Source organism: Cryptomeria japonica, chromosome 3 (genome assembly GCF_030272615.1).
Source record: "Cryptomeria japonica chromosome 3, Sugi_1.0, whole genome shotgun sequence".
In the NCBI taxonomy this organism is placed as follows: Eukaryota; Viridiplantae; Streptophyta; class Pinopsida; order Cupressales; family Cupressaceae; genus Cryptomeria; species Cryptomeria japonica.
This window is the reverse complement of record NC_081407.1, coordinates 988,339,160-988,356,828: the sequence shown is the minus strand read 5'-3', so window position 1 is coordinate 988,356,828 and position 17,669 is coordinate 988,339,160. Positions and strand designations below refer to the sequence as shown.

The following is a 17,669-nucleotide window of genomic DNA, read 5'->3' as shown; positions in this document are numbered from 1 at the left end:
TTTCATATCGTCAACAGTTATTTGGCTTAGAAAGTTAGGCAAGGTCTTATGTGGAATCAGTTGCCTCCTGAGATTGTCCAGCTAAGCCCCCTTAGCACTGGACCTTCCCCAACAAACATTCTTAGATTTGGCTTTGGTACTCCTACAATGATAGACAATAACATCAGTGGCTCCCCCAATGGGTTACTAAACATTGACACCTAAGAATTTTGGTTCATGTCATGACCCTGATCAGGTCATAATGAACACCATAACAGTATTTGCTGTCATATCAGAAATAAATAAATAGATTTAGAAAATTGACTTAATTTTAAGACTTCACAATTTTCCTAAGTTACCAGTTCGGGTTCGGGCACACGAACCTGGTTCGTGGGTTCGGGCAAAAAAAATTTGTCCTTTGGGTTCGTGGGTCAGGTTCATCCATATATGTGTGTATATATATACATATTATATACAAAAATTTAAAGAAATATACAAAACTATAAAACTAAATACATTTGATAGTATGATACTTCATTATTGATCAATGCCGAATGACAATTGATAGTTCAGAATTGACTTGGAAGATGGAACAATGCAAAATGGCAGAAGAAAAACATTTAAATGTATGCTACTTCATCATTGATCAATGCATGAGGAAAACCCAACGATAGAAGGGGTTCTTTTAGGGACATTTTAGAGTTTTTGGATGCAAAAAACTGTCAAAAATGTCTGTTTTTGTTATGTTTTGGTGCTCAAAGCCTTTGGATACACCCGGATTCGTACTTGGTGAGCCCAAACCTCTAGCTACGTACCCAGTACGAACCCAGATGAGCCCCCAGGCAAACCCGAACCCAAGCAAACCCGGTTCGGGTGCATGGACCAAAACAAGTGAACCCGGTAACTGAGCAATTTTCTATAGCCCATATCAGACAAGACAAACACACAATAGTTGGAGCCCATGCTAATAGGAACAGCAATGTCAAATATGAATAGAAAAATATGAAAGACTTCACAGCAATTAAGATCATTATGAAGCGATCCAAGACAGACTACACATCAAGTCAGCATGGAAGAAACTTATAATTCAAATCACTATTTATAAGGAAATCCTTATCATGAATAAAAGATAATAAGGACAGCGATTCTATTTTGGAAAGAGTAACTATTCTCACTATGCTAACCACAGCAATCAAGGATAAGAAGCAGCGTTTAATATCTCTTCACACAGAACACATGAATAAGCAGAAAGCAATCGTGGGGGATCAGCAATTAAGAGGGGCCATAGGGTGACAGCGATTCCCTTTAAAAGATCATTAATTAACATTATTAGACAGCAGCATAACAAGCTGTGACTGACACGAATTCAAAGGAACAAACATCAGTTAGTTTGAATTATGAAGAGACACCCCTAAGAAGGGTGTGACCCTTCTGCAGGGATAGCAACCTCCAAGAGTCGCCTCTCCTCAGGAGAGCATGAATCTATAAAGGGCAGAGAAAAGAAATTCCATATGGATCGTGGATCAGAAAGATAAATCATTTCCCATAAGATAGAAAGCAACAATCACGAAGGAGACAATTCCAGTTCATCACAGCAGATTCCTAGTTATCACAGATTATTATTACCAAAGCCTATATTTGGTGGTATACATGACAATTCTGCCAAACATCGTCTTATATATATACATGTTGCTCATGCACAATAGAGAATGCTTAAGTATATGTTCATATTATAGAATATAAGGTGTGCTTGACTGTCTGAAACCCACCTTGTAGGAAGGGCCTGGGGTGTAAGCAAAAGGGGTATAAGAGGGCTAAGTAAGTAGACCATACTAGAGTTGACCATAATGACTCCTAGGACCAAAGGACACTTCCATAGAAGAGCCAAGGAACCCCCTTACAACCTGTTGATGTGGGTTATATCCACAATCAAACACAGAATAAAATACCAAAGTATTTTACCCTCTCTTGAACGAAATCACCTTAGATGCTAAATATCTGATCAACTAAGACGATTCCAAGGTTTCTACGGTCAGTTCTTGACATGTGGGTAACTCAATGGCTGATGTGATTTTGCTGGAATCACAAGGGGACTTATGTTGTACAAGAGAGCTTGAATACTTAGACGTTCTTGGAACGTTGAACTAACTCATCTAACAAAGAAAGGTCAAAAGGAAAAGGTTTAGAGAGCCTAATCTAATCCGAGGAATGTAGGATTTAGTGAATGACTTGGTGAGACTCTACTACACTTTGCTTTGACATCAATGAACAACTCCACAAAGCTAGTGCAACCTTCTAAGGTAAATATATGATGTTCAAATTACTACCATCAACATCAATACCATCAAGGCAATGCATACCAATGGATGGGCAATAATTGAAGTTAAGTCCAATTCAAATTCCAATTGACCACACAAGGCAAACTTACAATCAACAAGAAGCTAGTGGTATGGATATGTGAGTTTCACCATTAATCATCCACAAAATCTTTCATTCATCTAATCAACATGAAAGTAAATGAGAATTGGAAACCATGCAACTTGTTCAAACAACACATTTCAACATATCTTCAATGAAAAGAGTATATTCATTTGCAAGCCTTAGCAACAATTTTTTTTTCTCCTACTCTACTCTAATTCCTAACTTCTAATCTATCTACTCTCCTAATCTCTAGCTCTCCAACTATTAACTTTTGCAAATGAGAGCACTGAGCCTTATATAGATAGCTCATTACAATGAATGCCTCAGATTGATTCAAGATCAATGGCCAAGATCAAAAGATAGAAACCCTAATTAGGGTTTGTTACTGTTGTGACGTCTTCATACATCGCCCCATTGCAAATGGGGACCCCCACTTTTCGCTTTTTAGAGTGGAAGTTTTGCCTAGTTTCCTAGTGTTTGCCTTTGCCGATGAGAGGGTTTTTTGAATTTTTAATAGGATCAAGTTGCAAACGTTGATATTTTAATGATCCTAAATTTTGTCTAAGTGTTGACCTTTTGAGCATTAACGTGTTTTTAAACACACGCATCGGTGATTTTAAAGTGCCAAGGTATTCCCTGACCTTTTGGAATTGTTTTCTTGCTCCTATGGTATTATTTAAGTCAATTTTGCACTTTATCCCAATAATTTCCTAGCATTTCGCTCATTTTTTTGGTAAATTTGCCTAAGTCCAGTCTAAATTTAAAGTTTCTAAGTGATTTTGAGTGGTTAAAATGATAAAATCCTAAGGGAAATCCATATTCCAAGCGTTAGAGGGTCAAATTCCATGCTAGAGGTGCTTTTCCTGTTGTTTTGTAACTAGTTTGGAAAATATTTATAATGGATTCGAATTGCCAAAGGCAACATTTGAATCCATTAGGATTAAATAGGGTTGGGCCCTATCTCAATCTAATATGTAAAACAAATAGGGTTGGGCCCTATTCCAATGTTGTTCAGATCATTATAGGGCTGGGCCCTACTTCCCTTATATTCCTAACATATAATGTTCAAAACGCATGGACCTATTTACCAAACGTGTGGGCTAACGTGTGGACCCATCCTCATTATGTGGCGTGTGAATTAAAGTGAGTTTAAGCGCCAAAATATATTGGGCCGACCCTATATGCATTCCCTCTACCTTGTATAAATACAGATTCATTTTGGAAGGAAACTATTCAAGCAAGTTCACAAAATACCTCTGCTCCAAAAGTGCGATTCAGATCTGCTCTAGGTGCGAAATCTCCAGCTGTGCAAATTATCCTTGAAGGTCTGCAAAATCAGTTAGGAGTTAGCGAATTGTCATTGTATGGTGCGAATTACATCTGTTGGGTGAAATCCATCTGCTGTGCATCTATTGTATGAAGACAGTGAACATCATTGATGGGCAGCGCAGCATATCATCATAGAAGCACAGTGAACCATCATCGAAGGAAAGCGAATTCATTGTCTTGTGATTTCCTTGCATCCGAAGGACTGAGATAAGTCGGTTTCTATCTATTGTCATCTGCTGCTATTGTGCCTTAGCTGAGTCAGACTTGTAACTAGAATTTATGTCTATTATAATCAAATCTGAAGATCTGTTGTTGTTGGGTTTTTCCTCTAAGGGGGAGGTTTTCCCAGGGTAGTCTTGCGTTGTGTGCATCTCTATTTATGTGCTTTATTTTTGTTACTGTACATTATCTACTTCTGCACCTATATGTTAAGCGATTGCAAATCTAATTACTAAAATCTCACATTTCCCCTCACATTCCAGACTACCCACCCCATTCCCCCACTCAAAATCCAAACTACACATGGGTTTCCCCTGAAATCCATACTGGCTATTATTTTCCACCACTATTTATCCATACCTAGATCGATTTTGCCCTGGAAGTGCTAAAATTTGGCTAATTGTCAGAATTTTTCCAGATTGCCATCGATTTTCCACCAAGAGTGTGGACTAGAGTGCGGACTAAAGTGCGGACAACATTGAGGATGATTCCATGCCTGGGTCGATTTTCCACAAGGATGTTTTGTGACAAGTGAGTACGCATTTTTGTCCAGATTCTCAGTCCATGCCCAAGTCAATTTTCCACTGAGAGAATTTTGATGAATTTTGAGTCCGGATTTTCATCCAGACAGAGGTCGATTTTCCAACAGGGAGTAATTCTTGCAAGTGAAGCGAGTTTGGAGTATGGATTTTCAATCCAGACTGCCATTGATTTTCCCCTGGGGAGTTTTGTGTGCATTTTTGATGAAGTTATGCATGGATTTTTATCCAAGTTAAGGTCGATTTTCCCTTATGGGGAAATTTTTGACACTTTAATGATTTTTAAAGGGATTTTTCAATCCCAACCCAAGTCGATTTTCCCCTAGAGGCTTAATTTTGATTTAAATTGAAATATTTTAATAAGTAAGCCCCATTTTAATTGCTTTTAAATAATGATTAATGATTATTTAAAATTTTAAAAGCAAAATTAAATAACTTGCAATAATCATTTAATATTTTGAACCTTCTAGAAGCAAGTTAGTTTTCCACCAAGCAAGTATTTAAGCAAGTGTTTTATCCCACATTGCTTGTGTGGTGAAAGTGAAAGGTAAAAGCAAGTATATGAGAGGAGTCTCCAACATTATTTTATTATTAAATCTGCCAGGTGTCTCCATGAAAGGTGATTTTTCTCCCTTATTGGCGGATTTTGGCAAAGTGCTGAAGTGAAGTGTTGGGTTGAGGATTCTTTCCTCCTCCATTTTTCCTAGCTTGGCTGTTCCAACCTCCATTGTTGCAGATCCGAGCTGCCATTGAAGACATTTTCAAATTTTGGAATGGCACCATAGCTGGGAAAATTTCGATTTTTATTTGGGAGTGCTTTGTGCCGTTGTTTGGGGTGATTTTCTTCATGCTTGGTAGCTGCCATTATTTTCAGACCTTGCTGGGCGCCATTGCTAGGAGTGATTTGACCTCCATTGTTGGTTGAGAACACATTTTCAGAATTATTCTTTCATTGCCTAGCTCATCCACACTAAGGCGATTTTGGTTAAGGGCTGTTTGGAGGAGTTTTCAATGCATTGTCAAGGGCTGCCATTGTTGTTACAATCTGAAACTCCATACTTGCAGGTTGTCTTCAAACTGATTTTCATTTCCAGCCACTTGCCAACTTGGAAAATTTTACTTGGGCGTCATTTCTTATGAGTTTTTTGGGCATTTGGTGGAGCTTCTATTGCTGATCTAAGTCTGAAACTCCATTTTCAAATTTGTCTTCAAACTTAGATATTTTTTACCAGCCTTTTGTTTGTGTCCAGATTTGACAAACTTCACTTTGGGAAGGTGAAATTCATCAAATACAGGTGTTTCCTATGACTGTGACAAGTTTAAATGACTAATTTATTGAAGTTGCGGGTTGTCTTCAGACATTGGGCAGCCATTGTTGGACCTTGGAAGGGTGTCTTCAGACTTTAAGAACTAGAGATCAGACTTTTCCACACCCTTTTCCAAGCATTTTCGGAATTGTGGTATAGTTTCAAGCACCATTTTTGACATTTTTCTGAGTATACCAGGTTGTCTTCAGACTGAAACTTCATTTCCAGCCACATAGTTGTGCCCAGATGTGACCATTTCTGAGTTTTGAAGGTCAAAATAATTCAAATGCAAGCATGTGACATGGCTGTAACCACTTCCAGCCATTGATATTCATCATTTTCAATGTGTCTTCAGACTTTTTGGAGCCATTTTCAGACTTTCAGAGGGTGTATTCAGACTTAAGAATCAGAAAATCAGACTTCAATACACCATTTTCTGAGTATTTTGAGGCATTTTCTGAGACTTCAATCAAACTTTGTCTTCAGAAAATCAGACTTTTATTACAACTTTGATATCAAAAAATCAGTCACTTTTTGAGTGTTTTTAGACCTTCAAGTGATATTTCCAGACCTGGACATTCATTTTTGGGCTCCAAATACTTGATTTTCTGAGTTTACATGGATGTCTACAGACTTAGCAATTATGATCAGACTTATCCTAAGTTTGAAAATTGGTTTTCTTGAGGAGAATTTTCCAGATTTCAATCCTGACCTTCATATTTTCCAAAGTTGGTGTTACAATTTTCTAAGACTACCTATCACATGTTGGGACAAATGTCAGGAACAAAGTCCTGATGGTGTCTGGATTTCCACTCCATGGAATGGTGATCCAGTCAACACAAGATTTTCAAGGACAGTGAGTCTGGATGAGGATCAGATTTCCACTACAGGGCGGAATTACAAAGGAAGGAAGTTGTCCAGATAGGCAAATTTCCACCAAGTGAAGAATGGACAAGGATAATGCGGATGGTTTTAAGGAATGATCAGTCCATATGCGGATGGATTTCCCACCAAGGTTGAAATCAAGTTTATCACATGGGTGTTTGATTCAATGCTTGTTTGTTTTGTAGGATTGTTACGAGGAAAGGAAGTACGATGATCAGGGCTTGAGGTGAAGGAGGATGCACGCAATGAGGATAAGGAAGATCAATACTTCAATGATTGGATGGGGATTTCCGGATAGAGATTCCAGAAGGCGAAGGTGAGGACTAGATCAATCATGAAGAAGACTTCACTTTGATGGTGAACAAATGAAGGAAAGCAAGTTCAAGAAATGAACACAAAGGATTTTACATCAAGAAATCTAGAACTACATCAAGGAATTTCAATATCAAAGTGCGTCAAGGGAATATTTCAAGATTCCAAGATTGGGAAATTTTCCAAACATAAGGAGGGAACAATTCATGGAATTCCTTAACATAAGGATGGAATGTAAAGTATCATAAGGGATTCCAAACATTGTGAAGATGAAGAATGTACAAGGCAAATTGGTTAAGTGTATAAGGCAAGCTGAGGTGGCATCCTAGTCACCACTTGTTCAATCAAAGGTTACCAAGTCAACATTCATTCAAGGAGGGAATAGGTGACACATGGTGCTACTTCAAATATTATTTATCTTACCTACCCTCGTTTCTTATTGGCCAATGTAATGGTGGTTGTACAAACCCTAATTAGGGTTTTATCTTGTAATCTCGGTCGTTGATCTTGGATCAATCTTGGCCATCCATTTTGCAAGAGACTCTATATATGCCTCCTTGTCTCTCATTTGTAAGAGAGAGTTTTTGTAGAATTGTTGGTATATGTTGCAGCTATTTGAATCATAATCATTGTTCAATTGTTGGTGATTTTGCTCTTCAAGTGTTGTATTTGCATTCATGGTTCTCAATTCCTCCAAGTTAGAATAGAATTTTAGTTTAGAATTTATTTCATGTGCGTTAGATTGAGTGGAAGATTTGTTGAATTCATTTGTGTGGAATCCTTAATCCATACCACTAGCCTCTTGCCGCTGGTAAGTGCGCCTTGAGTGGTCAACTAGAAATTTAAGTAAGCTTAACTTCAACTATTACGCGTCCCTTGACAAGCATCAACCTGGATGGTGTCAACGTTTGATGGTGATAGCCTGAAAATCTTATAGTATACCTTAGACGATTGCACTAAGCTTGTGTCAATACCTGATTGTGAGACCTTGCCTGATTTGATTCCACCAGATCCATTCATCATTTCCTACATTCCTAGGCTTAGAATAGATTTCCTGAACCCTATTCCTTTTGCTCATTTTTTAGTGAGAATTAAGTCCAGAGCTTCATTGCCAAATCCTAAGTTATCGGCATACTTATCCTGATCCATGATAAGATTGAGCATTCTTGTACAACATAAGTCCCCTTGTGATTCCAGCATTATCACATCAAACCACTAAACTTATCCACACGTCAAGACCTGACATTTCGTAACCTTGGAGTTGTCTCATTGATCGCGAAGCATAGCATATGAGAGACTTTGTTCAAGAGAGGATAAGATACCTTGGTATTTTATTCTGTGTTCGCATGTGCATAAAAAACACATTAACGGTTACAACCACCATTACATTGACTAATGAGAAATGAGGGTAGGTAAAGTAAATAATATTTGATGTAGCACCACGTGTCACCTATTCCCTCCTTGAATGAATGCTGACTTGGTACCCTTCGATTGAAAGAATGGTAACTAGGATGCCACCTCAACTTGCCTTGCAGACTTAACCAATTTGCCTTGAACATGATGTTTGGAATTCCTTGTGATACTTTGCATTTCATCCATATGTTAGGAAGTTCCTTGAACTATTTCCTCATTAACATTCTCGAACTTTGACATTCCTTGATGTAATTCCTACTTCATAATGTGGAATCCCTAGCGCTCATGTCTTGAACTTGCCTTCCTTCATTTGTTCACCATCAAGGTGAAGTCTTCTTCATGTTAGATCTAGTCCACATCCGTACTTGTGATGTTGTCCTTGCAATATACCTGTAGAGTCCTTTGGATTTGAACCTTGATTCCTCCTCATAGCATTGTTTGAGTTCCTTCATTCTTGCATTTCACTTGCTCATCATCTTGGAGCTGATCCTTCATTTTTTGTCGCTTTGAAGTGCTAAGCCCCTAGTGGTTCTACAAGCTGCATCCTCTTTCACCTCAAGCCTTGATCAACATGCCTCTCTTCCTCGTAGCAGACTTGCAAAACAAACAAACATTGAATCAAATACCTATGAGATAAACTTTATTTCAACCTTGGTGGGAAATCGATCATCACAAGGACAGATCGGTTCCTAAAACATTTGCATTATCTTTGTCCATTCCTTCACTCAGTGGAAATTCGATGCCTATAGGGACTACTTTGTTATTGATCTTCATTTGAAATTTGAATTGATTTGTCCCTTCCTTTGTAATTTTGTCCTAAGTAGAAATCCAACCCTCGTCGAGACTCATTGTCCTTGAAAATTTTGTTTGATTTGATCACCATTTGATGGAGTGGAAATTTGAACCCCATCAGGACACTTTAATGTTCCTCACTTTGTCCTCACAAATAATTTTCCAAAATTAATTAAGGTTCTGATTTCAAATAGTTTTCAGACCTGTAAGCTAATGAAAATCAGAAAATCAACATTAGGTAACACAAATTCTGGAAAATACAAGAGATTTGATCAAAATCTGGGAAAATTTGTCCTAAGAAAACCCGATTTTCAAACTTAGGATAAGTCTGATTTTGATGCTTAAGTCTGAAAATGCACCCTTAAACTCAGAAAATGAATGATATCTAACCATCTCAGGTCTAATTGCTGAGTATAAAAATCTGAAAATATGTCTGAGAATCGTGCTTTATCAGCCAGAAATCATTCCCTTTCATGGCACGTGTGATATATCTAAGGTGATCCGCATTTACTTGGCTGGAAATGGTGTATTTCAGGTCTGATTTTCTGAGTTTGATGTCTGAATACACCCCTGTAACTTGTATTCCAATGGCTGGAAATGATCACATTCATGGCGCCATCATCATGGTTGAAGTGGTCTGCCCTTACTCAGCTGAAAGCCGCCACATTTTGGCATAGACTATGGCTGGAAATAACTTTCTGCATTTGGGAATGGAGACTGGTGAAAAACATTCCAGGTCAGAAAATGACTGATTTTGGATGTCAGAATGTTGTCTCACGTCTGATTTGAAGTCTGAAACACCTCTGTAACTTATATTTTGATGGCTGGAACCTTCTCAGTCATGGCAGACTTCCTTCACTTGGAGCGATTTGCCCCCAATCAGCTGAAAATGACCACCCCCTGGCACAAATTTGATAGTTGGAAATGATGTTTGGTCCAAGAATGATGCTGGAGATGAAACATCAGACCCTGGATCAGAAATGGCGCCCCTCCAATGATGTCACAAACTCTCCAACAATGGCACCAAACACACAGCTGGGCAAAATCGCACCCTTACCAGCAGTGGCACCACACACACTTAAACAAAGTTGCCCACCAATCAACAATGGCACCACACTTGATGGCTCACAAATCCTTCCAATGGTGGCGCAATCAGCCACTTAGGCAAAAACGCAGCCCCTTGAATAATGCCATGCCTCCAATCAGCTTCCAAACAGTCACATCAATGGAATTATAATAATATTTAAGCGCTGGCTGGGTCCTTTTATTCTTGCCTTTACCTTGCAAGTTCACCACACAAGCAATGTGGGATAGAACTTCACTTCAATAAACCTGGTGGAAAATCGATTTGCATAGGAATTGGACACTTGGCATTAAAACCTTTGCTTAATTAAATATTTGCGGTAAGGCAAAATCACATTGCATTTGGGCCCATATTAACTTTTAAAATCTCACTTGAATTCCATTCCAACCACCTGGGGAAAAAACAAACCCCATCTAGACAAATAATTGCACTTAAATTCATCTCCATTCGTCACTTAAAGCCTTGAGGGGAAATCGACCCTCAATTGGACAACTTAGTTTCGTCATTTAATTCACTTGCATCCCCAAATTGACTCCAAGGGAAATTCAAACTCCATCTGGACACTCAAATTTGGTCACTTATCATCATTTTACTCCCAGTGGAAAAATGCACCTCATCGGGACAATGTAAATTTGTCCACACTTCACTTCGTCACACTTGTTTTCCAGTCTAGTGAAGATTCAAACCTCATCTAAACAAATAAATTGCACTTAACTTGGTCATTTGTCACCCTAGTGGAAAAACATACACTGTCCTTGTACATTTTTTGTTGGTGTTGGAAATAAGCCACACCCGGACCGACGATGGATTGGTCCAAGAGGGGACAGTAGCTCAGTGGTAGAGCACTCCAGCAACGTATGGAAGGTCCTAGGTTCGAGTCCTAGCTGGTCCATGTCTCAACATGGTATTAGAGCCAGGTCCAGGCTAGGAGCCCCAAGCACACGAGAGGTGTGGCTTAAGGGGGGGTGTGGGTGTTGGAAATAAGCCACACCCGGATCGACAATGGATTGGTCCAAGAGGGGCCAATAGCTCAGTGGTAGAGCACTCCAACAGCGTATGGAAGGTCCTAGGTTCGAGTCCTAGCTAGTCCATGTCTCAACATTTTTGCTCTCAAAGGTCTGGTGGATAAACAACCTCCATCGGGACAACTAATGGAGAATCCAGATGCATTAGGATTTTCCCAAAAAACAATTGAAATTCAATGGAAAAACGCCTCCCATAGGGACTGAGTCCATTTATACCTTAATTACATGGGGGGAAAACGTCTCCCATCAAGACAACGGTGATTTTCACACTGAAAAAGCCCAAACTTATCAAATTTTGCATTTTAGCTCACTGGAAATTCTATTTCCATCGAGACTTTCATCATTTTAACTGGATTTGAGTGGGGGAAAATAGGGGTCCATCAGGATTTTGTGCACTTAGACTTAATTTCTCCTCCCAAGAGTGGGAAAACGACTCCTATAGGGACTTTTGACACTCTAGCACAAAAATCACACCAATTAACAACATTTTTATCATTTTCACTCACATTTCAAGGCAAAATTGAAACTCCTTAGAAAAATAAACTAACAAGCTAAGGCAACCTGACACCTAGGATCATTTTAACATCTTTTGCATTTTGACCGACGCCCTCTCATAAGCAAAGGCTAAAACTAGGAAACTAGGCAAAACATCTACCCTAAAAAGCGAGAAGTGGGGGTCCCTATTTGCAATGGGGCGATGTGTGAAAACGTCACAACATGACCTCCACCCAACTCTACAAGATGGCACTTGTCTTTAGGCAGATGAGACATTGATGAGGAAAGCAGGTACCAACCGCTAAGCAAGCAAAGAGGGCTCTAGCAAACATCCACTCTTGGGCTTAGTGTAGAAATGGTTTCAGGTAGACCTATCATGTTTCTTCCTCCAAACCCTAATGTGCTTGAATAATATTAGTGATAACATATATGAAGTGATTATGTCTAACCGTAATAATTATAAGTTTATATGTGTGTGTGTGTGTATAATCTTATGATTGCAGGATTCATATCCAAGAATCACTTATGTAAAGAGATATTTTACTTCGTAAGATGTAACCCTAATCCTAATTTGTTGCAATTATGGTTCTAGGGCAAATTACGAAGGAGAGATTACACTTCACTTAATGGTCTTCCTTTGTTTCTACTGCTTTGCAGAGTTTTTCCCCAACTTTTCTTTTGATAATTATACTTAATTGGGGATAACATTCTTTTAGGTTATCTCATTTTTTCATATTTATTTCTTTTTGGCTTCATGTCCAGAGCCCTTTTTGCCTAGTTCTTTGCTATATTTCCTGCTGTACGTTGCAGTGCCTTCTACCTATTTTTGGTCATTCATGGATATTCATATATTTTATTTCTTTCTTTCTAAGAGTAACAAAAGAGTCCTTTACAACACCCAGACAAAATCAGCAGCATCAGCTTACTGAGAAATTTTTAAGAACAATTCAATTTTAAGTCATGATAATGCATGGGTTCAAAGGTCAAGCTGCAGGATTGTAGTTTTTTGAGACTAAAGCTTAGAGTTTTTGAGCAGTTTCCAGCTTTCGCGTCAGTAAAAAAATAATTGCAGCAGCTCAATAAGCAGTTTTTTCGCTGGAAAGGTTCCTTTTTAATTTCCCATAGCATAAAGGTTAATTTCGGCTTCTGTATTGTGTAGCTAAAGGTCGGTCACATTTCATTTTGCAATTACCATCTATAGTTGAGATGATAATGAAATAAAAAAGATTTACGATAAATGCAGGAAACTCACCAGATAATGTACTCGGAAGAAGAGGCAATGGCAAAACACCCAGCTGCATCGCGCGGTGGAGAGGCGCACGGGTCATGTTGGGCAGGCGCAGTTCTGGGAACATTCACTTCAATCCACTGTACTGCGTCGCTCCCAACTATAGGCACCTCCATACCCTAGCTTTTTTTTCAAGCTTGTTGGAATAACCAAAATATTGAAGAACCGGATTACCTGTAAAGCTTACGAGCCAAATGCTTCCACAATAGACGCGTATGTGGAGAGGTTTGCTTCGGAATGGGCGGGATTTTCAAATTTGTTTACATATGCTGCTACCTTGTGCACGGGTCAAAAATAAGCCATAACTACTACTTGCCGAACCTGTTTTATCTTGTATTCATGTTCTTTTTCTAAACCACCTCTCCCAGCCTCTGCGATTAGTGAAATGGGTCTTTTGGCTAATGGAATGAACTCCCGCCAGTCGGATCATGTATTCGGTAGCGGTCCCATGATTTATATAATATGGCGACAGCGCTTTATCATATACACAAGGTAAAAAGTTATGTGAATTTGATTTTGAGGAAAGCTTATAATGATTAATTCTATTAAATATTGTATTATTGGAATGGATGACCTCTTCAAAGGATATTAATGATTCATTTAAAGAAATCAATGTTTTTAAAGTATGATGAAAAAGACTTTTTAAGGGTGACAATTAAGAGAAGGGTTAGACTTCTAGTTGCAAAAAGGTAGTGGGAATTAAATGGCACCTCATCTTTTAGTGTATAGCATATTAAGATATTTCAACTCAATATGAAAACACTAGCATATTAAGATATTTCTACTCAATATGAAAACAATTTGAAGGTGAAAGTCTAAACGAGTTATTTGAGGAGGCAAGACTTTACAAAACTGTGAGTTTGTTGATCAAGATCCACAATAAAAGAGTCAACATTGAAAGGAACTTGAAAACTATCAAAAATGATACTCCTTGTCCCATAAATTGATCGTCTCATGGACGTCATTGAAACTCATTCATTTATTCATTCGTTCATTCTTAAATGTGTTAACTATCAATCAAATCATTCATGTTCATGTGAGATGGGATCTTGTCAACTATTACATACTAGCACTTGCACCAAAAGAAGGTCAAATGGTTATGTTCATTGTAATTTATATAAAATTTATTATAAATTTGATAAGAGATTTATAGTTGTTTATGGTAAAAATGGAAATAACAATATTGAAAGACTAAAATAGATTCAACCACAAAACCCTAGCCTAACAACAAAAAAGATCCACCATAACATATGAAGATTACCTAAGACAATGCAAATCAAATGAAATCACAAAGATTATACCATCACATGTCCAATAGGGTCTAGATCTCCATTCTTCATATCTTCGTTGATCTTGCTTGATATATTTGCTCTCAGATTTTATGTGTGCACAAGAGCTCAACAAAGAACGGAAATGTGGTTGCAAGTAGGCTTGATCGCATATGAAAGTTCAAAAGCGTAGTTGGCTTGATAAGTGGATTGATTAGGGTTGATAATGAAGAAAGCATCTTTTTATATGGAAGACACTATACGAAATGGAGGGATAAGATTAAGAGGTGTAAAAGATAAATGGTCGGCTAGGATTAGAGGGTAGGTAGAGAAAATAAGAAAATAATAATAGGGTAGGTAGTGTAGGAATTAAGAGATGAATGACATGTGTCATGGGTAGAAAAGGCTAATGAATTAATTAAATAAATAAATATTCATTTAATTAATAGAAGAAGTTGTATCAATTAACTAAATAAGAGTATTTATTTAATTTAAGAAAATGATAATTTAAATAAATAAAAGTATTTATTTAAATGAGAAATGAGGTTAGAAGAGGATAAATGAATTAATTAAATAAATAAATAAATAAAAATTTATTTAATTAATAGAAGAATCAAGCTCAAATAATTAAATAAATAAAGACATTTATTTAATTAGACATGACAATTTTAGGTGTCTACAATAGTTGTTAAAACCTATAAGATCAAGCTTATATTGTAGGATTAATGAAATAACAATAGATATTTTTTATGACAAAATATTGATAATATTTTATTGTTAGTACTTAAATTTCATAAATTTAAAGCTTAAATTTCTCATTAGTAAAACTGTAATATATACACTAATAAAACAAGATACGAAAAAATAATATAAAATGACCAAATTCATACAATACGATAATTTAAATATAAAAAAATTCAATCAAATTAAAATATTAATTATTATAAAAAAATGATGTATCACTATCATAAAAAAAGATAAAATCTTGAATTTGAATTAAAAGAGATTTAATTCCTTTATTTTGAAATAAAAATAATTATTATAAATTTAATTACATAAAACATTTAATAAAAAATTCAAAAAGTGTCACTCAAAAATATTTAACAAATTTAATGGTAAAATGACATTAATAATTTAAGATAATTTGTAAAATCTGTAATTAGAATAGTAGGTCTAATAATAACAAATTTTATTGAGTTTATTAATAATATCATTTTTTATTGTTTTATAAATAATTTAAGAGAAATACGGCCTATTAATGGGTCTACTTTGTCAATGAATTTGAGTTGGCATTATCTTGTATTTGTCATGTTATTTGTCACTTTAAAATTAAAAAGTCATGTTGGTGTAAATAATTATTCAACATGGATATTATTACACCTTACTTAAGTTTACTTAGGTACATGCATTTCATAGTAATTTGGGTATGAAACACTTGGGTGTTTGTGCCACATTGGGATAATGTGTGCAGGAGAATTTCCACCTTTATGGTGTGATCTTGTTACTACTCTATCATATCCACTTATTGTGGAGTGATAATTCCACCTTCGGTGGGTGATCCACCTCATGTGGAATATTTTATTGTTTCTCCTACCTACCACACCTATTTCCTACCTACCCTTATTTCTTATTGAGCCACATGTCATGTTTGTGTGCTCACATATCCATATAGCCTTGCCTATATAAGCAGACTCATATTCATTGTATGTAACAACTATTGAACAACTATTGATCTATTGATCATTTATCTATTGATGAGAATACAGTCTATTCTTGTCCTATATTTTGTCTCTCTATTGTACTTTTCATTGAGCTCTTGATCTTAGCAAAATCTCACATGGTATCAGAGCCATTAGAGTGTTATTGATTCGTCTTTGAGAGACATTATTGTGGTGTCAAGAGGTAGATCTGAGGAGCAACATCTTTTGGAAGCGTCCTAGACCAAATCTGACCTCGCCATTGTATCCGTGTGGTCGTTTCAATGAAATTTGATTATAAATTCGGCCTATTTTGGTGAAAATCAAATTTCGAGCTTGGAGAAAAAAATTGTCCAATTTGGGCAGTACAGTACAGATTTTTGAAAAAAAAAATTTAAAAAAAATTTTTTAAAAATTATTTTCTGCAAAAAAAATTCATTTCGCAGAAATCTTATTGAAAAAATTTTAAAATAAATAAATAAAAAACAAAAATATTATTGGGGGGACTCCCTGTCCTCGCCCCTCCGTACTCGACCTGCGTGCTTGCAGGATTTGTCGACCTCAACGTACTCCACGCAAGGTCATACTCTGCAGAGATATTTTTTCTGGCACTGGTGGTTCCTCCACACACACCAGGCACTCCTGTTTCTGGCCACACCCGACAGCCTCCTCATCACTCCGATCACCGACAATTACGCTCAGCTCTGACACTGCTGCCTCCACGTCGGTGTCATTGCCTCTCCTCCAGCGGCCAAGTTCACCGCCGTCGGCGACCTCCCCGCCCGGGTCACCTAACCGTCGACGACCACACCAGCTCAGCGGCAACCATCCTCCCCGGCCGCGTGAACTTCCTCGCCAGCGACCACCGCTTCTCAGCAGCCCTGCACCTGTTGTTCGACAACAGTCCAACACCCTCTGGCTGAGCATCCGACCTTTGCCACGTGGTGTCCCAATCACCCGCCACGTGGGACGCTGAGTTAGCGCCTATTCGACAGGCCACGCAAGTGTACGACCTGTTGACTCACCTGCCACCTCAGTTGTACGATCTTCTATGTCATCACTTTTGTACTACCATGTTAGCCCTCCACGTAGTCGGTCTCTACCACCACATCATCAATCGTACGAACACATCAGCAATTTCGACCAACCAGATCGTGTCACGTCAGCACGTTCGTACTATACAGACGACATGTCAGCAGGGGGTGAATTTTGTTGTGATGGCCATACGATCGTCAAATTTAACCTCGTGTTTTTCTGATGTCATCATTTTTTGAAAAATTGGCAGGCCCCCTCCGTTGAGCTTTTTGATTTTGTAGTTCAACTTCAAATGGCCATATCTTGCTCATTTTTGCTCCTTTTTGGGTGCAATTTTTTTTTAAATAGGCTAATTTTTCGTGTACTTTCTTGTGGTGGATTTTTTTTTCTGATTTTGATGGATATATTTTTCATAAATCTCATTTTTTGTGACTATACATGTCCAATCCTCAATTTTGCAACTTCAGAGGCTTCGTTTGGGGTCATACGACCTCCTTTTCAGGTGCCGTTTTTTTTAAAGTGCATAGTTTTTTGTCTAATTTCATAAGTTGTCATTAGTTTGCAGTGATTTTGAGTAGAAA

General features: G+C 37.5%; 1 protein-coding gene across 5 annotated transcripts in view; it reads right to left on the bottom strand.

Annotated features, from left to right (window-relative positions):
• Positions 1–13,528, bottom strand: part of LOC131071696 (nuclear pore complex protein NUP160) — a 253,665-nt gene extending 240,137 nt beyond the window's left edge. For 4 of the 5 annotated variants that reach the window (XR_009112579.2, XM_058007639.2, XM_058007641.2 and 1 more), the window contains exon 1: positions 13,053–13,527. Coding sequence is in view for 4 of the 5 variants with exons in the window: in XM_058007639.2 (XP_057863622.2) it covers positions 13,053–13,204 (152 nt within the window). In the remaining variant the exon portion in view is untranslated. Of the gene's footprint in view, positions 1–13,052 lie in introns of all 5 variants that reach the window. The other variant, XM_058007642.2, reaches the window with a different exon arrangement.
• Positions 13,529–17,669: the final 4,141 nt, after the last annotated feature.